At 41.8% G+C, this 21077-nt stretch overlaps 1 protein-coding gene across 1 annotated transcript in view; it reads right to left on the bottom strand.

Moving 5' to 3' along the window:
* RGS22 (regulator of G protein signaling 22) overlaps positions 1 to 21077 on the bottom strand; it is a 78665-nt gene that overhangs the window by 24593 nt on the left and 32995 nt on the right. Inside the window, exons 11-19 of the mRNA XM_081014347.1 lie at positions 20895 to 21069; positions 20186 to 20337; positions 19220 to 19316; positions 17496 to 17621; positions 14602 to 14703; positions 6972 to 7166; positions 4903 to 4995; positions 3130 to 3302; positions 1295 to 1457 (exon numbers count right to left, since the gene is read on the bottom strand). Coding sequence (XP_080870473.1) covers positions 1295 to 1457; positions 3130 to 3302; positions 4903 to 4995; positions 6972 to 7166; positions 14602 to 14703; positions 17496 to 17621; positions 19220 to 19316; positions 20186 to 20337; positions 20895 to 21069 — 1276 coding nt within the window. The remainder of the gene's footprint in view (positions 1 to 1294; positions 1458 to 3129; positions 3303 to 4902; positions 4996 to 6971; positions 7167 to 14601; positions 14704 to 17495; positions 17622 to 19219; positions 19317 to 20185; positions 20338 to 20894; positions 21070 to 21077) is intronic.

Below are 21077 nucleotides of genomic sequence, written 5' to 3'. Positions count from 1 at the left end.
TTGAATGCTGTAACTAGTACGGATTTAAAGCTGAACCTACCTACATTCACACACTCCAAAACAATACACAGACCAAAGCACAACAATCCTTTGACATGCACGCTTCTCCAAATTTTGCAGCAAGCTGGGCAAGGGGCAGGTAGAACAAGCCATTAGCGGGTGTGACATGTGCCAGCTCCTCCTCCAACGTGGGGAATTGCTGTTGTCCTATCAGCCAGGCCTCGGGGTCTGCGGCTGCTGAACGCCAGGTTGGCTCTGAGTAAGACTTCCTTCATCCATGATATGATTGTGGGTGAGAGGGCTTATCTGGTCTGCATCACCGAGACCTGGGTGGGTGAACAAGGTGGAGTTGGTCTCACCCAGCTGTGCCCACCTGGGTATTTGGCGCAGCATCAGGGCAGACTTGTGAGATGGGAAGAAGAAATTGCTGTGGTCTACAGAAGTTCTTTCTCTCTCTACAGGCTCTGTCCGGTTTGTGGGGGGGGGAGGGGAATCTAGTGCATGTGTTCCTGGCGTTGGGCAATCGGGACAGTTCGGTGATTCTGCTGGTTTCCCACCTGCCTCGCTGCCCAGTAGTCTCGCTGCCTGAGCTGACAGAGCTGGTCTTAGAGACAGTGTTAAGGACTCTGAGATTGCTGGTTTCTGGTGACTTCAACATCCATACCAGAGCGACTGGCTGTGAAGGCTGCCATGACAACCATGGGGCTGCCTCACACTGTTTTCTCAGCTGGATAGGAAGAGAGTGATCTGAAAGTGAGGGACATTGACCTCAGTCCTTTGTCATGGTCAGATCACTTCCTGTTGAGATTGAGGCTTTCAGCACCTCTTCCCTTCTGCAAAGGCAAGGGACCTATTACAACGGTCTGCCCTAGGAGGCTGATGGATCCAGTGGGCTTCTAGATGGCTCTGGGGGATTTTCTGGCTGATTTGACTGACGGTCCTGTCGAAGCTCTGGCCAAACTCTGGAACATGCAAATGGCTCAGGCTGTTGACACCACCATCCAGAGCTTGGGAGTACATTTTCAGCAATATGCTGATGACACACAGCTCTACTTCTCTTTTACATCCGCAGGTAAAGCAGTGGATATGCTGGACCAATGTCATGCCTTGGTAATGGACTGGATGAGAGCCAGTAAACTGAAGCTCAGTCCAGATAAGACTGAGGCACTGTTAGTGGGCAGTTCCCTGGATGGATGAGAGGTGGCCTGCTCTAGAGAAAGTAAATGTTAATTTAATGTGAGAACTGATCTGTCCAACACTGTCAAATCTTAAGTTCTTAATAGCAACTGATTACCTGCTCTTGCTCCATCTTTGTAGCTGGACTGTCAGGCCCAAAGAAGTATTTCCTATTCAAATATTTATTCTTAATGTCCTTAGATTTTGCTTCTCTCAGTTCTTTATTTCTGTGAAGCATCCTACGGAACTGTTCAATGTCTAGCCAGCACGTGAGGTCGATGCTGAAAATAAGGTAGAAGAGTACTTATTTCCATCTCATTACAATTTCCATTGACCAGTTAACAAATTAGGTCCTTAACAATCAAATATCCATTATCATATGAAGGCTACAATCTTCAACAGAAAAACCAGGAGGAATTGCTCCTGAGTAAACACGCATAGGATTACACCAGGGAGTCACTGTACACCACAAGTAGTTTACCAGCCAGACAAAATTATTTTCCCACACCTTCACAGCCGTCATGAAGAAAGTCTGGCAACAGCATGGTAAGAGCAACAAAGAATCTTCTAGCACCTTGATGTTTAACAACTCAGACACTATCTTCGTTACACATTTAAGGAGTATAATACCACAGTAAACACTTGTGGCTTCCCCCAAAGAATTCTGGGAAGTTTGTTAAAAGAGCTGGGGGGGGGGGGTTTAGGAGACCCCTGTTGCCCTCACAGTCATACAATCCCCAGAGGTCCCCCAGGGAAGAGGTACTGACTGTTAAATCACTCTGGGAATTGTTTTATCTGATAGTTAGATGTCATTTGTATATGTTTTGTTTTGTTTTGTTTTGTTGCATATTTTAGAGTCTCTAACTATTTGACTCCATCTGTACCTTACATTTAAAGCACCCTTATACAGTGGTACCTCTAGTTGTGGACTTAATCCGTTTCGGGGTGCCATTCGCACCCCGAAAAGTCTGCGACTAGAGCGCCTCTTCTGCGCATGTGCGTGGCACGATCGAGCGCTTGTGCCCATGTGCACAGATTGTTTTTGCGCATGCACGTGTGGCAAACCCGGAAGTAAACACTTCTGGGTTTGCCACGTTCGTAAGCTGAAAGTCCGTAACAAGTGCAGAACGCAACTAGAGGTACCACTGTACCATTTTGACAGCCATGGGCACCCACAAAGAATGCAGAGAACCACAGTTTGTTAAGGGCCCCTCACAGAATCCCCAGAGTTCCCTGGGAAGAAGGATTGAACATCCTTAACCCCTTAACCAACCATGGAATCCCAGGATTTTTCGGAGGAAGCCATTCAGACAGTAGTACTTTAAATGTATGGCTATAATCCCAGAATCTCCTGTGAAAAGCCAGCCAGGGGAAGGGATTCTGGATGGAAAGCTTCAGCTGAGTAAGACAGCAAAATGTCTTGGACCAGCCTTGCACAGCTTTTATATTTCCTTTCAGTTATATTTTCCTTTCTGGCGAGAAATTACATCTGCGGATATAAACGCCATGTGCCTCCCCCACTGACATGAATGAGAAAGACCTGATGAGCAGGCCAGAGGAGAGTGGAAGGTGCCCCACGTGTACCTGGGAGCATACATAAGGCTCTGGATTGGAACACATGTGTGTCTGTGATACACCTGCACCACCACATACCCATAAAACCCATTCCTGAGATGGAATTCTGAGAAACAGCTGAGAGGCTCATTCCTTCTGGATGCATGAAGGCAATGACTTTTTTCATTGCAAAAAATCTAGCTCAGCCTTCCCTAACCCAGATGTTTCAGACTACACCACCTATGTTCCCCAGCCATATCTGGAGGGCATTACATTGGAGAAGGCTGATCTAGACACTGCAGCAATAATTTTATCACGAGACAAGATACCAAATATCACAGGCTCCGGTCAAGAAGACACACTTTCATTGCAAGGACGTACTAGCACAGGAAAAAATACCTTGCAGACTGCTGTTCAAGGAAGGTCCGGAAAGCTTCCAGCTCCAGTTTCTTCTTTAACAGGTCGTGAATGCTATATGATGTAGCTTCTTCAGGAAGTGCTTGACTTGGGGGTACTGTGACTACGGTAGGTTCAGGATGCAATGGGATCTCCTCTTCTTTGACAGCCGAAACCTAATGAAAGAATTGTACCAAGCACTCTAGTTAATCTAATTAACGACCCATTTTCATAAGCCTTATAGGTTTTCCTCTGCCTTCCTACTTTCTACAGATTGCTGTTGTTTTCTGCTTCTCCATGGAATTGCATTTCAGGACCAAACATTAAGGGGCAATTACATGTATCAAGATATGAGACAGGGTACACTCCACCAAGGATGACTGCCAAGCGACCGACAGTTATTACAAAATGGCTTCTATGGGAGCCAAGCGCTGATGAAGAGGAGATGGAGATGTGCGCTGAAATCAATGTTTCCTTATCTCTGAGGTGAGGCTTATTATGTGACTGTAGAAAGCCTTTGGATCACATTTCTGGCCCAAGAGCCACATCCATGCTTGGCCAACCCTCTGGGACTGCATGCCGGCAATGGATGTGGCTGAAAGTAGATGCTGAGGTAGAAAAATAAAAGTTGGTAGGACCAGTTTAATTGCTGCCCTCAGAATTAAAATGGGGGCCCTGATGTAAGGAAGGATTGTCAGATCAATCAATCTTTATAACGGTCCAGAGACCCAACAAATCGTTACAAAGCAATACACAATTCAGACAGCCTCTGATTTTCCCGGGAAAGGCACCAGCAAGGGTAGTAGGATTGCCAGATCAGCTAACTAAGGCCACATTCACTCAGTATATTTCGAGCACTAAGATGCCACTTCAAACAGTTATGGCTTCCCCCAAATAATTCTGGTAACTGTAGTTTGTTAAGGGTGCTGAAAGATGTTGGGAGACCCCTATTCACCCTCAAAGAGCTACAATTCCCAGTTCCCTGGGAAGAGGGGTTGTTAAACCACTCTGCGAATTGTAGCTCTTGAAGCGGTATCATGGTGCTCTAAATGAATGGAGTGAAAGTGGCCTAAAAAAACATGTGCTGTACAAACTAAAGCTAACTGGAGGCTATAATCAAGTATGGCCTATTGATTAAAATATTCAGAGCAGATGTGGCACTGTCCTTTAAGGCAGCCTTTCCCAACCTGGTGTCCTCCAGATGGACTACAACTCCCATCAGTCCCATCCATTATGGTCAGAGATGATGGAAGCTGTAGTCCAAAACATCTGGAGGGCAGATGTTTAAGGAACCCTGTTTTGAGGCAACACCCCATGGATTAATCCTCACCACCTAGACAATTCGATGTAAAAGTGATGTGCATTCTCCTAGTGTAAAGACTTTGGGCCTATCCACACCACTTGAAATGCAAGCAAATGGAGGCTGTCCCATGTGTCACTTGGGTCTCATGACTTTTCATAGACCTTGTTTCTGTCTTTCTTCTCCTCCTCCTTTTGTAGTTTGCATGATGACTATTACTGATTTGTGTGGCTGGCCACTTCTCATGAAACATTTCCTATCTAAGTTTTCCAAGGAGATGACATGCTGTAGCTTGTTGCCACGAGCTGGACCTTAGCGTGGGTAGTGTGTCCCTCAAAAGCCAGTGATGCCGAGCCACGGTGTGTAAAAGTCTACAAGTGTCTACAAGTTATCCCACCCGAGAAATACAAAGAGTTAACTTCCTGGTGCTAGGCAAAAATAAAGAGCTTGTTTTTGTTAATAGGTGCTTGTCTTACCTCATCCTTCTTGGAAATGCTGTCTCCATGCAAAGCCTGCAGCTTTCTAAAGTACACTGAGTCCAGCTGTCGAGTTTCTTCCACCAGCTCCACCTAATAAAAATAATATCTTATGTCATCCACACAGTACACATTATAGAAAGGAAGATGAAGGGGTTGGAGAGGCAGCCTGCCAGTGACAGTGGGTAGAAAAGAACCACATTTGCCAATAACAAGACAGATGTTTAGGAGGCATATCTCTGGAAGTTGCATCCTCTGGAGCAGATGGTTCAAGGAGAGGATTCGCTGAAACAGCTAAAAGGAAATTCCCTCCCAGCGGTGTTGATGCTTCTCCCTTGGGGGTGAATGCACCAGCGAAAAAGGAAGCATGATAAAGTTGTTGCGAGCTTTGTGCAAGGACTGGTTTTTTAAATTTTATTTTAAAAATGCATTCAGAAGGAAAACAAACCAATTTTATTTAAACTCATCCAGGATACTGTTTTAACTTTCAGATAAATAACAAATACATATATGTACAGAGGAGTTATCTTGATGCTGGAGGCACAGAGAACTCCACTCCTTTTAACAGCGAGCTCAGGCAGCTGGTGCTGCTAGGATTATAGCCAAAACAGGAAACTAGGAAAGCAAAAGTAGGTATTACCATCCTTGGGGAAACCCTGAGATTTGCAAAATACCCAGAATGATAACAAAAACAAACAAAGGGGGCAAAAAAATCTAAAATGCAGCCCAACATGGACTGAGCACGCTCAGAAGCAACAAGTCCCACCTGTGATGACCGAACATTCAAGCAGCTGTTATTATATAATAAAAACTGGACAGTGTAGCATCCTGTTAGCCACACTGACCTGGATTTCCTTCTTTCTTTAATAATGTTTTTATTTCATAGAATCATAGAATCATAGAGTTGGAAGAGACCACAAGGGCCATCGAGTCCAACCCCCTACCAAGCAGGAAACACCATCAGAGCACTCCTGACATATGGTTGTCAAGCCTCTGCTTAAAGACCTCCAAAGAAGGAGACTCCACCACACTCCTTGGCAGCAAATTCCACTGTCAAACAGCTCTTACTGTCAGGAAGTTCTTCCTAATGTTTAGGTGGAATCTTCTTTCTTGTAGTTTGGATCCATTGCTCCGTGTCCACTTCTCTGGAGCAGCATAAAACATGTGACATCCTTTTATATATTTGAACATGGCTATCATATCACCCCTTAACCTCCTCTTCTCCAGGCTAAACATGCCCAGCTCCCTTAGCTGTTCCTCATAAGGCATCGTTTCCAGGCCTTTGACCATTTTGGTTGCCCTCCTCTGGACACGTTCCAGTTTGTCAGTGTCCTTCTTGAACTGTGGTGCCCAGAACTGGACACAGTACTCCAGGTGAGGTCTGACCAGAGCAGAATACAGTGGCACTATTACTTCCCTTGATCTAGATGCTTTTTGTTCTTCATGGTACAAAAGATACATTTTAGAAAACAATTATTAAACCAATAAACAGTGAACTACTTGTCCCGATAGAACTAGAGATTTTTGTCATGCTATGTAATAAAGTTTCACTTTATTACTCTAAAATATCACGCTAGATCTGGATGTCTTGTCTTGGAGAATTTTGTCTAGCCCTCTCTGTGTACAATTGGGAAGGGCGTGATGACCATTCTCTCCCGGACAAACAACAACATCTATGACCCACAGGGCATCAACATTACAGGCAAGGGATCCGAGGCAAGAAGATGAACAGGCTTAAGGTTAAATCCTATTTTATTAGTTGCTTAGAGCCCTCAAAAAGCCAATGAACACCCAGTATGCTAGAAAATACCAGGGTTTTAAGGGCACAGACAATAAATTAAGAGTCGGCACTCAATTAGGGGGGAAAAGAGGATGAAGTTCTATTAATTATTTTGTAGCTTAAGGGTTGCTAGCCTCCTTACACAAGCCAACAACCAGTTCAACACTGCATGACTCCAAATGCAGGGATTTCAGATGCAACAGTTTAGCAATTCAAACAAAAGGGGCCAATGAGGAGTTAAAAACAGTACCACTTCTTTCTCACTTCGTATCATATATCCTTAAATTACCTGCCCATAAGTTTTTCTGTCTTGTTCTACCATCTTCATCCATGGATCTAAAAGAAGGATGAGGATGTATTCTTCTGCTGAGTCGAAGAGATCCTCAAATGGTGGCTCAATTTTCTGGTAAATCTCATTTTTTGTGATCTGTTGTAGTCCAATATCCATGCTAGCAGAAGGAGCAATGTAATTGGCATAAAGAAACTGTGTTAAGTGGAAAGAGAAGCAAACAGTTAGATGGCCACCCTAACAGACACAATAAATTCATTTGTCTAACTGCTTTGAGGTTGTTGTTGTCGTTTTTAAATAATCAAGTGGTGTATACATTTTGTGAAATAAAAAAGGGGGAAATATTAAAAAAACATATTTGTAATTTGTGTTTTCTGCAACATTAGCTCTCATTTCCTATTCTCATTCTGCTATTAATTATTCCAAAATTCAGTATCTGCTGTCAGTTGTTATGCTGTTTATCAAAAATATTTGGTTTTCTCTCCAAGTTTGTTAAAACTGCTAGAAACGGAAGATCTGTGAAGGGGAAACTACCGGTCCCCAGGATACTCTGTGGTAAGTCATGTGCTTTAAATGTGCATTGAATATGCTTTAAATGTTCAATGTGGATTTGCTCTTTTGTGATACACACTATTTTAGCACAACACAGGAACTCTGCAGTTTAAACACTAAAAGATTTGTTTTAACAAATTAAAACTAAGTAGAGCTAACACAGAAAGCAAAATGGAATGATATATCCCACCTCTTATTGTGTTCTGCCTGGTTGCAAAATAAAATGCAATTTTCAGATACACAACAATACTACCAAAACTTGGAAACTTCATGGAAAACTAATGCTACAGTTACATCAAATTTTAATATGATCTACACTGTTCAAATGTAAAAAAAGCTACATTAGCAAAGAACAGAAAAAGATTTTAAACAATGCAACATCTATAAACGTTTTTTCTTAGAAGGGGATTAGCTATTTTATTCAGACTGATCTGGCTAAATTGATTGCCCTCCTATGACTCATAAATTAACACATAGGAGCTGAGAATAGGAAAGGATGAAAGAAAGAAAGTAAGTTTTCCTTGCCTCGCTGGAAATGTTCTCTCACCAATGTGTGCGTTTTTAGAAGCTCAAATGTCATCTTTTTGTTTTACTCATTGGAAAAGTGGTGGAAGCTGTGTGTCCATTATTTACAAAGCCATTCTGCAGGCATTCATGTGCACTGTACAGAACAGTAATCCTTACATTTTGTTACGTTACGAACATTACCTTTTGCATAGCAGTTGATACAAACAAGGCTTGCTTGAAAAGCTTAAATTTAGAGGGCTTTTAGGCTCTTGCTGGGACGGCTGCGTTGGGATTCAGTTGCACTCCAGAAAATTCAGGTTGCACAATTAACACTGAATTGGAGCGCTTGCGCCACAAACCTACTTCCCCCAAATATTATACTTTTTCCAATAAGTAAAGTGAGGGGAATCATAGAATCACAGAATTGTGGGATTGCAAGGTACCCTGAGGGTCATCTAGTCCAACCCCCTGCAATGCAAGAATCTCAACTAAAGCATCCATGACAGTTGGCCATCCAACTCTTGCTTAAAAACCTCCAATGAAGGGGACTCCACCACTGGAAAGTTTGGGGTAGCATTCGTTAGGCACGACATCATCCAACACTCCCACAAACAAATCAGAATGAATGCTCAATAAATAGCTGGCCTCATCTGATCTCCCTGGAAACAAATCAATAAGCATGTTCAATAAACTGGCCATTTGGAAGCAACCCATATTCGTACTTCATTCTGATGCAGAAAAACATAGGGACATGGGAAGCTGCCTTATACCAAGCAGATACTTAGCAGCTCCCCAAGGATTCAAAGAAGGGTCCCGCTCTGCTCTATTTGGAGATGCCAGGGATTGAACTTGGGACTTTCTGCATGCAAAGCCCATGTTCTACCACTGAGCCACAGCTCTTCCTGAAAGGCTTGTCTGACAAATGTCTGAGTGGCACAAACATAGGAATCAGCTTTACTCAATGTCAGATCACTATCTAGTTCAGTACTGTTTATACTGACTGGAAAATGACAGTATGTAGGGCAGGGCTGGGGAACCTGTGACCCTCCAGATCATGTTGGCCTCCAACCCCTATTAGCAACAGACCAATGGTCAGGAATGATAGCAGTTGTAGTCCATCAACATCTGGAGGGCCAAATGGTCTCCCAGCCTGTTTTAAGGGATCATCGACATCATTAGCATCCCACTTTTCTGTTAAAAGCAGAAGCGATTAAAACAGTACCGTCAAAGCCATACAAAACAAAAATCAACCTATGCATAAAAGGTGGTATGCCTCTCCATCACTTCCCCTGGTATACACATTCATTTCTGTGGTCCCACAGACATCTATGGTCCAACAAGAGTTGCAGCACCACACAAAGCCAGAGGTGATCACGGGATACAATATGAAGTAATATGGTTACTTCAGGTAACCATATTTCTACCACACAACTTTCAATTTCAACTCACACAAAAAAAAATCCATGTAGTTTATCTCCAGTTTAATAATGCAGCCTTTTTCTGGTGCAAACCTACGTTTGAACATATGATGGCAACAATTGCCAATGTTGTTCTCACTCTCATTGGTGAAGATTCTCCTTTAAAGATCACTTTATTTCCCACTCCATCTGTGCTTTCCAGACTTTTTCTGGGGTAGTCAAACTTCTAAATGCCCCTTATACATAATAGGGCTCTGAACAATTAGAGTATGATACCGTCCATTACATGGGGGAAAATGTTTTAATGGGGTATCTATAAACACCTGAAAAGTTCAGAGAAAAGTCACAGTACATATAACAGCATATCAGACTTCATTTATTCAGTGATTTTTTTTCTTCAGTAAAAAGAAGAATGCCTTTCCTTATATTGCCTCTATATAATTTCTCAATAATATAAAAGCAAATTCCAGATGTGGACTGTGTTCAGTGTTTGCATCTTTACACTATTTATAAAGATAAAATCTGGAGGCAGTAAATTTATCCAGCACCTCCCTCTATTCCCAAATCAGGTCAGCATTCAGGTATAAAACCCTGACCCCAGGAAAGTAAATTGGGCATTGTCTTGGCTTAGTACAGACAAAACTTGTCCTCAAGTCTTTATTTCTAAACTCCCAAGTATCCTGGTTGAACCAGAATTAAGTATTAAATCCCTTTGAAGTAAATGAGAAAGTTAAGCACGTAATATAATGAAATGTCCAAAAGTTAGGAGATATATTCGCGAGCACACACACACACACACACACAATTCAAGTTGTCAACATTGTTTTCAAGCAATTTAATTTCTGTACATAAAACAGTGATAGCTCTTTTCATCTAAAATTGTCCCTGGCATAACAGCAGCATATTTCCTATAACAGCATTACATTTTTCTACCTCTAAATAGCATTTCTTCCTCCAGCCCCAAGCAGATTTCCACATGTGTTTGTCGTTTTCCTTTTCCAATTCATTTTACACTTTACTATATGTACTTTTAGCAAAATAACCACAGTGCATTCCATTCGCTGTGCATACAGTGGCGTGCACACACACACACTAAACCCCCTGGAATGCACTGTCGTTTCTTTAATATATCACAAAGCTTGAACAGAAATAATCAAAGAAATTATAAATGCTTTTTATATTTTTTAAAAATCAAATTTAGTGCTTATTTTCAGTGGCATAATAAGCACACCCACATAGCACATATGAAAGGCTTTGGGCACAGTTCATGCAGAAGTTGTCCTATGCAGGCCTCGAAGGAAGGAATGAGTTTTACAATGTCAAGCCCTGTGAAGCATTCAATTCGCTTGTACAAGAAAATCAATCCCATTCATAGGGCTCAAGGAAAGTTACAGCACCAAAGCATCCATTTAACAATAGGATAAAACCTTGTGCCCAATTATAAACAAAAAACCCTGACCACCAAAAGCCAAACCAAATAGAAAGTCTTTAATGCTTTCCGTGGAGGTGTGTGAGATAGGGCTTATGGCAGGGGCAGTCAATATAGTACCCTTCATGATGTTGGAATCCAGCTCCCATCAGACCCAGCCAACATGGCCAGTTGCAGAAAAAGCAGCCATTGTCATCCTTAACATGTGGAGGGCACCAGGCTGATTCTCCTTGTTCTATAGTGGGGTGGAGTGGGGAATTGATCCAGCCAGTGGGCCAGATCCCTTTTGGCTCTGACATAAGTGGGTAAGTTCGCCCACCTGTCAAGCACGATGGCATAATGACATCAGGAGACAGCTTCCAAGGAGCAATGTCAGTCCCAATCAGACAACATATTCAAAAGGGCTTGCTATAACCACCAATCAGCTGAATCCAAACCACGCCGACAAATTGCCATTTTCCCTCTGTAGGCAAATGCCATTCCATTTCTACATTTCTTTAAAATGTATTAAAATACATAATTAAACACTTTTAAAAATAAGCATTTAAATGTGGATTTGGTCTCAAGGCATGTATTTACATGCGTGGTTTGATACCTTTAAGCTACTGCAAATTATTTTGCCACTTTCAGAGAAGTGCAAAAACCGATGGATTAGCTAAGTTTCATTCCACACATGAGGTGTGGATCAGATTGTTTTGCACAGGCGTTCACAGATAATCAAGTTCCTCAAACATCCCTTTTTGAGTGGCATAATGCCTAAAAATCTGGATCGGCCTCTGTGTTGTTGCCTAGCAGGGCTACCTTTCTTGCAAACATCCTCTGAACACTCAAACATGACTAGCTTTATTGACGTACAGCAGACGGAGCCCTGCTTACTCCTAGGCTCAGACTGGCTTCCTTCTCCCACTCATATCTACAGGAAGTTCTGTCCTCATGTACTTCACCTTGACCCAGAACTAGTTATATACATAGCCTCCAGGTTGGCATGCTTTGCCCCAGCACTTCTTGCTTTTCATAGTCAATATTGTTTGGCTTCAGTGGGCTCTTTCAGATATCACTATTAACATAGCTTTTTGGAGCTTTTGGTTATTTCATTTTACAATATTTTGATACAGGTTATATTTTAAAATTTTAAAGTGGAGACAACAAACGCCTAAAATAAAAGCACTGTGGAACTATAATGCACGATTCACAAAAATGTAAAATTCACAGTGACCACAGTAACTGCCAATATAGCCAAGAAAAGCCTGGATAAACACACAGGTTTTCAGCGTGCACTAGAAGCACAGCAGAGTCAGTGCATACCTTTTATCTGTGCCTTATTTATTTACTTTTTGCTATGCTGGTTTTTATATTAATTGTAATTATTGTATTGTGATATCTTTATTGATTGTTGTTAGCTGTTGGCAGTACGTGGAAAAATAAAATAAAAATAAAAATAATTTAAGTCAGTCTCTTAAGATATCTCCAGAGCACAAGTCACATAATTTGTTCTAGTTTACAGCTTTCAAACTAAAATAATAACAAACAGGATTGTGCATACTCTCCATTAAATATATACCAACTACACCAAGGTAACCCAAATTCTATGCCAGTTTGAGCTGGTATACATATATTTTATGTGAATTGGGCTACTTTGCATGCATTTGGTTAGTTTGTACAATTTATTCTGCTTCTGCTTTTCAAGGGGAGGGCTAAGAAGCTTGCAGAACATTGAAGCCCACTTCTGATAACCATTTTCAAGCTTATCTTTGAACAGAGTTGAGGTAGAAACTTGCTCAGCGAAGTGGGAATTCTCAAGATTGATGAATTCTGCCTCCAGTGTCATTTACTGTATCATCAGAAAACCGCAGAATACACATAGCACTGAGCAGTAATAAATGTTTGAAATAGAAGCAAAGAGAACACAACATGCTTTTCAAATCTCCCCTCATCTGTTCATGGGCATAATCAGAATAAGCATATTAATTTCCATGCCAATGGTGAGGGCAGAGTTTGGAAAAGCACAGTGACCAAAAGCAGCCTCTTTTCTTGATTGGATGCAGCTTGAGACTCATCTGCGTTCCAATCGCGTTATTTATATATATATATATGATCATGCTGCCATAAAAAGCAAACTCAAGAATGATACCAAATGTTGCCGCACATGTGTTGATTTGCTATGTTACATTTGGGTTGTTAGTTATGCTAATGGAACAGTTTCACATATTGCATTTTGATGTATTTGCTTTTAATGATCATGCGGATATCGCTTTCTGCAATTTCCTAGTTACACTCTTTGTGCAATGTTCTGCTGTCACCACCAGGCCCAGCATGGAAATGAGATTAAGAAGGAGAAAAAGAGTCAGAGGAAAGTCACAGCTTAAACATATATTCATGCACTGCCGGGCATATGCTCCAAAAGCCCAAGTTTAAAGCAGTATTGAAATTGTACTAACACAATTTCTTTCTTTCTTTCTTTCTTTCTTTCTTTCTTTCTTTCTTTCTCTCTTTCTTTCTCTTTCTTTCTTTCTTTCTTTCTTTCTTTGAACTAAGGTTAACAGGTCTAACTTACACAACATTAAAAAAAATATTAAAAAGCATGATGGCTAAATGGAATGTTCCTTCAGAGAGGCAGACTAGGGTTGTAGTTCAGTGACAGAACACCTGCTTTGCATGCAGAAGGTTCCAAGTTAATAGTCAGCATCATGTCTGGTGTTGACCTATAAAGCCTTAAACGGCTCAAGACCACTTGCATGTTAAGCACAGTACATTATGGAAGTGAGGCGTGAAAGTGAGAAATGGAAGTGAGCACAGAAAGAAGAAAACCATGGTACACTTGCATTGACACGACTGGATACCTTCATCTGTCCCATATTTCTTGATCAATGACCAGCATGCTGGCTGGGGCTAGGATCATGGAGTTCAACCACACAGGGGACCAAGCTTTTGGGAAGGCTGGTTTAAATCATGATCCCCACCCCCTCTGAATTACTGTGCTTGTGATTGACAACATTCTCACTCAAAATATGATGGGTGCAAGTAATGGCTACTGAGGCTCCATTTCAACTGGGACTAACTAAGTCCGTACTTCCAAGGCATAAATTTAACTGGTGAAGCCTGTGCTACAGAAATGGGGGAGGTCTTGTTGGACCTAATAACCAGTATTCCTGAAGGAGCATCTCCACTCCCATCGTTCACTGAGGTCCAGTGCCAAGGGCCTTCTGGCGGTTCCCTCACTGCGAGAAGCCAAGTTACAGGGAACCAGGCAGAGGGCCTTCTCGGTAGTGGCACCCGCCCTGTGGAATGCCCTCTCACCAGATGTCCAAGAGAAAAACAACTACCAGACTTTTAGAAGACATCTGAAGGCAGCCCTGTTTAGGGAAGCTTTTAATGTTTAATATTCTGTTGGAAGCCACCCAGCGTTGCTGGGGAAATCCAGCCAGATGGGCGGGGTATAAATAATAAATTATTATAATATTATTATTCAGCCACTCTAACCTTTTCATTGATGCAAAAATATAAGAGTGTGCTATTTCCAAATAACAAGCAGCACAGCGACTGCACAAGGATTACACAAAATGCCTGGAGCCCAGATACATATCTGAGCAAACAACATGCCCAGCTAATGTTTAGATCATCTACAGAAACCATTTAAAGCATCTTTTGCTGATAGTGACTCCAGAATAATTTCCTTGGGGACAGACATACTTGGAAGCAGCCTTACTCTATATTTATGACTTACTTGAGCTTGCTGGCCCACTTTGAAAGGATGGATGGTTTCTTGATAGAAAAGCTGGTGATAATCCTGCAGGTCAAACCAAAAATACGTGCTGTTCTTCCACCGCTACAGATGGAGGGGGGAAATAGAAGTTATTGCTACCCAATTTTTGTGAAGTTTTCCAAAAAAGAAAAGAAGAAGTTTACATTTCCAGGGTTAGTTGATTGCACAGCTCCTTGGGGTTCACCATAAATCACACTTAATTGAAAAGAGCTTGAGTCATGTGTTCCATGCTGGCAGAAGGAGAGCTCACGTAAAAGCGCTGCCACTGTAATACATGTATTTCCAATACGTGCTCTATCTTTTATTGTATCCTCTTGCAAATAATTGGCTATTAAAATTGTTAGTGTGGTGGTTAACATTTGAAGATTAACCCACATTTGAATGGAATTAAGCCATCGGTTCATAATGCACATCTGAAACTTACACTGTGCTGGGACAGCATTTTTCTGCAATTGCTGAGATCATGAAATGTTTTTATCCTGACCATCTTACATTTTTTAATTATGCGCCTTTCATCCGCCCCTCACTAAAACTTGGTGCTGTTGCGCAGAGCCAAGTATTTCCATAGGGACAAAGCACTTAATGAACTCCATTACCTCAGAGGCTCTTGTCATTTTGAAACAAAATCAAGGGATTTTTTTCTGAAATGTTACAACAGGCATCAGTGCCCCAAGTTTTGACACTTAGGTTTGACGATTTTGGCCAGCCGGAGCCAAGACAAATGTAAATTTTGACTATGAAGTCTGCACTGTATGTGAAATGAGAGAGAATATTTTAGTAAGTCTGCTAGTTTGCTGAATTATGTTTTTAATTTATTTCCCTTTTTAAAAATTTGATTTATAACCTTTTCTGAATAATGAACAAGCAACCATAACATATTATCATCTTAAGAATTACACATCATTAAAGTATATATAAAAGTCAATATTACATAGTTCATACGTGGCACCCGGGGCGGTTCTGATTCTTAATTATTATATATGTTCTGAAGAATTAAAAGTTAACACTACTCTCTGAATTGTGTCTGTTAACTGGATAATAAATCCAAATGACTACAATGAAGAGTACTTCCAAATAAACCTGTTCAGGGTCTATAGGTAAGTCCCACTGATATCAGTGGAGTCTAGGGCTTGATTACGTTTAATGTTAAAAGCATCACCTGGTAATATTGTATGAGGTATTTCTACTTAATAGTAAACACAGGGGCTGCTTTGAATTGGAATCACAACATCCAGACAGAAGTTTAACATTTATCTTCCCCACCACAATGCAGACAAAAATCACTCCTTGGGGCAGCAATTAGCAACATGAAAGAAAGCTTCCATTGGTGCCAATGGGAGCATCTTCCTGTTGCTATTTGTAGAATGGGGAATATTCTTTCCCCAAGTAAATTGGAGGTAAAAGTCCAACCTCCCATCCATTTGTGCTGTGTTTCCAATTCAAAACAGACTCTGGCCTTACTATTAAACACACACACAGAGAGAGAGAGAGAGAGAGAGAGAGAGAGAGAGAGAGAGAGAGAGAGAGCGCTATAGACAATGCATTTTATGTCCCCTGTTGTTAGGCCCTAATTCCCAGGTGTGCATTAAGATTCTAATTTTCGAATGAAATTTTAAAACACACCTACTTGGAAGTAGGGATGAAGGAGAAATTCAATTCAGCTTTCATGCAAAGACAAAACCCTATTTGCTCTTTTTGAAACAATATGTGAGCTGAAACAAAGATATCCTTCTGAATTTACAATCTGAATTTTGCAATGCTGTTCTCCGGTCAAGAAATGCGTACAAAAATGCTTATGCTAGGGGAAAGCATGAAGAAGAATGCATATATTTATGAAAATGGTCTACAAAAAATTGCTTTGTAAAAATGAGTAAATTGCATATAAAAAGGTGTATAATACAATTTTCATGAATGGTTTAAAAAAACAAAACCCAAACTGATGTGGAAACATGGAGAATTGAAGTTAAGTTTAGAAAAATATGAAACCGAGAAAAAACAACATTGATAGATTTGCCGACCCCTACTTTAAAATAAGATCCCAGAAATCAATGGGGCACACTTCCAAGTAAGCAAGTTCAGGATAGAACATCTCAGATGGCAATTCTCTTGTCTTTACTCACATTCAGTCTGCCCTAAACAGAATATCCTACATAGGGTTTGGAGGACTGGAGTGGGTGGGATACTTCAAATGCTTGATTCTCTCACCTGTCCTCCACGGATACATCCTGCTTTTAAAATCCTGCAATGTGGTTGATCCCTGACATCTCAGGTAGCAAGTGACAGGAAAGACCTCTGCCTGAGACCTTGGAGAGCCACTGATAGTCAGTGTAGACCAGACTTCCCCAACACAATGCCTTCCAGATGAGTTCCAGACTACAACTCCTGTCATCCATGACCATTGGCCATGCTGGCTGGGTCTGATGGGAGTCACAGTGCAGAGCATCTGGAAGGCACAGGATTGGGGACGGCTTGTGTAGACAATACCAACCTAGATGGAGCAAAATAAGGCAGCTACATTTGTCCATATTTTTAATCAGGGACTATTTAGAAATACCTTCTCTAGCATCTTCCTTTACCAGTCAGCTATTTCCCAATCCCCAGCCCAATCTATCATCACCTTATTTAAAGGGAGATTATAAATATTTAGGCACGATAAGAATACCCAATGTGTCTCTGGGCCTCTGAGGTTCAAAACCACCCTTAGCTGCTCAGTTCAATGAGTTGCCAGTGTTTTCTAGCCTAGCCATCTTCACTGGGCTGGAGAGAGGCCAAAATGCTTCTGAATATTCCTAAGAAGAAGGTGCAAAGTGCCCATCGTAAGAATAAAATACCTTGATTTTAAAAAATCCTTATACCTTATTTTCCGACTTCTCACAGAATTCAGTAAAGATGTAGCCTGATCTGCTCTCCACGTTAAGGGACTGAAGCATTCTTTCCATTACAGAACTTCCCAGTTCTGAAACGGCTGCGGTCGTTGTGCCCTAGGATCACAGAAAGCACAGTTCAGCAAGGCATGAAAGCCTCATTCTGTCTCAGATTTAAATAGCGGCAGCCAAATAAGCCAGCTGAATGGTCTCACCTGTTTTCTAATCTCAAGTTTCTTGAATGTGGTACTTTTATCTCTATAGTGACACATTGCAACACTTGCCTCTCTCATTCTTCAGTTCTTGCCGTACTATCAAATTTTAGGAAAGAATAGTTTAATCCTCCCCTGTGTGCCTGTGAAGCACTGTGGAACATGGTGGCATTTCATAAATATATACTAATAATGAAATGGATGTTGCAGACTTAAACATTTGTGTGTTTTTACTGCTTTGTGATAGGACTGACAGGGTCCTTAGTGGTGGAGAGCCAGTGTGGTGTAGTGGTTAAGAGCAATAGACTCGTAATCTGGGGAACCGGGTTCACGTCTCCGCTCCTCCACATGCAGCTGCTGGGTGACCTTGGCCTAGTCACACTTCTTTGAAGTCTCTCAGCCCCACTCACCTCACAGAGTGTTTGTTTTGGAGGAATAAGGGAAAGGAGATTGTTAGCTGCTTTGAGACTCCTTCGGGTAGTGATAAAGCGGGATATCAAATCCAAACTCTTAGGGGCATCTAGTATCTGGGAAATCTTGGGTGAGATTTGGTTAAAAGGAAGTAGCATCACATCAACTGTCTTCCCTCCTATGGGATTCTCAATATGCATTTAGCAGGGAAATTAACTGAGTATGCATCTGGGAGCTTGTAGGGTGGGGGGGGGGAAAGTTGACAGGAGGGAAAAGGAAGAGAAAATGACTTGTTGGGAAGGGTTAAATATCCCTAAAGCTCCCCAACAGCTTCCTAAGCCAAAACGACAACTTTCTGAGACTGCTTTTCATTATTTCTTTTCTTTTTTTAAAAAACTGTTGGGGCTTTGTTTTCTGCAGTTTGCCCCTTAAGCAAGCTTGGCACTGGTTTACATTTGTAGTGCCTAAACATCAAGGTTTTGGCCTGAAACAGAAATGGCCAATAGGACAATTCTGGCCCCTGTAGGAACTTCATGTGACTGCTGGTAGCTCTGCCAGTTTTTAATCGAGGCATGGTAAAAAGGTTTGCCTCAGGTTCACTTCTAAGGAAAACAAAACAGAACAAAATAAAAAGGAGGTTTTGAAATTGTGGAAATAAGATATTTCACAGTTTGATGCCATCTCTCCCTCTCTCCTTTTTATTTTGCATGTAACATAAATAATATGCAAGTGTACTCATTTGTGTGGTCAATGCTGTGCCTGGTCACATGTGGTCCATTATAGTGAAGCCCTTATAGTGTGACAAATTCATTATGCAGCTTGTCTGATCATGGTAGTTATGGGGTGAGTTTTATGCAGCACAATATACAATTCAGACCTCAGACCACGGTCTGAAGAAAAAAGTAGGCTGCCTCTTGCCTTTTGTAGCCAGATTTGATGTTATCAAGAGGGTGGGGACTCAAGAGGTGGCTACCACAGGGTAAGCCCAAACAAGAAGCAATCATACCTCCACTCTGGTATGGAGGGCAGTATCATAGACACTTGGTCACCAAACCATTTTCAGCAGATCCAGGAATTCCAAATGCTACTCACAGGGATCATTTCCACGTAGGTGTATTTTCTATCCAGCTTTGGCATCAGATAATCTGTTTTGTCAGGAATTGTTGTCATATGAGCAGCTGTTGCTGGCCTGGACCCATGAAGAAGAAATAGGTTCAAAAGATGCTTGAGGATCATTGGAGACTATGTCATGTGTTACAAAGGAGATAAAATAAGTGAGTTCACGGTTAGGGTTATTGAGTTCTATTCCTAGAGACAGTGTCCTTACCTTTAAATGTTCCAAGCAAAGAGAAGATGCAGACAGTGTACCTCCAAACTTATTCCTCCTCCAGCTCTTGCCCTACATCCCAGGTGTGGGGAACCTTTGACCCTCCAGATATTGCTGAACTACAGCTCCCACCAGCCCCAGCAAATATGGCCAATGGAAAATAGCCAGGGATGATGGGAGTTGTAGTCCAGTTACATTGGAAGGAACAGAAGTTCCCCACACTTGCCTAACCCTTTCCCAACACTTGTTGGGGGGCATAATTAGAGCCCTGCCGGCAATAGTAAAGTAGAGGAGGACAGGCAGTGGGGCTGGTGAAGGAAGAGAATGAGAGCCACCAAAATGGTGTCCTTTCTCGGTGCCTCTGAACATTAAAAGACACATTCACCATTTCCAGGCAAGGGTCTTCGACAGGTGCTTATGACAAAATATTAAACGAAGATGCTGTCAGCGGAAGAATAAGCAGGCAATGAATGAAACTAAAATGTGGTGGAACATGTTATGAATGAAAAGAATAAACGCTTTTTGCATATAGGCAACTCCCTGTTTGCGCAGCTGTTGCATTCTGGGTCACTGCACGCGTCGGCGGTCATGCGTACGTCCGTTCCGCCCCCGCCCAGTTCTGCCCCCTGATAGGGCTGAAGATGACACGCATGCCAGCAGTCACACATCAATTAGACACATTCAAAATGGTGCATGCAAAATACTTTATATGTGGAGATCTAAGTGCTTACCGCTTCTTGTCAACATCCACTGAACTCAAGAGGAGGGCAGGAGCTTCCTGAATAGCACTTTGGCTCCGGGGCAGGACTGCTGATAACAGTCTGGAAGGCATCTGCTGATCTGTAGCTCCTTTTGGTGGTGGTGATGATCCTGTTTCTCCTCTCTAGAGAGAAAGAACTTCTCAGAATTAACTTGTCCTGTTCCATCTACTGCATGTCTGTTTTCAATAGATACAGTCTAGATATAGTAAAAAAATTAAAATCTTTTGTAATAACCAAAAATTCTTTGTACTAAAGGTAACTACAGCATCAGACCGAAACCATGAACTGCTTTTTCAATTCAGGACAATTTTGAAGATCAGTTTGGTGGTTCTGTAGCAGGGACAGCTCTTGAAAAGACACATTTAAGTACACATACCCAACTCACATGGCTTATGAATGCCATATATCTACTTGATAAAACCATCCAAACAATGTAATGGCTCCAGGGCCAGCTTTTGTAGGCCAAGGGAGCTGCATTTGATCCACTAGCTGAGTCAAATTTCCCATTAGCTGCATTTCCCACCAGCATGTTACGAGTTACAGCACCGTCTTTCTTGACCAGGCCTCCACTATCACAGTTCTTGCAGATCAAGTTATATAATGGGGTTCTGCCCTCTTCACCACCTGGTACAGGCATCATATATTATGGATGAAAGCCCAAGAGTGACAGTAGCAGTACCTGGGGCTGTGCTATTTTTGGCATGCAAGATTTAGCTCTCAGTGGCAAGAGTGATACCATCTGTGGGAACGGATCCACATCCATACGTGGCTTCTGTTGCCGAGAATGCCAGATTTTCAGTTTGGTGCTGGCAGCCTGTGTGGCTCCTGTATGGATAACACAAAACCGGGGACCCCTGGAGAG

Source organism: Podarcis pityusensis, assembly GCF_964106645.2.
Source record: "Podarcis pityusensis genome assembly, chromosome: 7".
Taxonomy (NCBI): Eukaryota; Metazoa; Chordata; class Lepidosauria; order Squamata; family Lacertidae; genus Podarcis; species Podarcis pityusensis.
The sequence above is the reverse complement of the archived record's forward strand: the minus strand, read 5'-3'. Positions and strand labels throughout refer to the sequence as shown.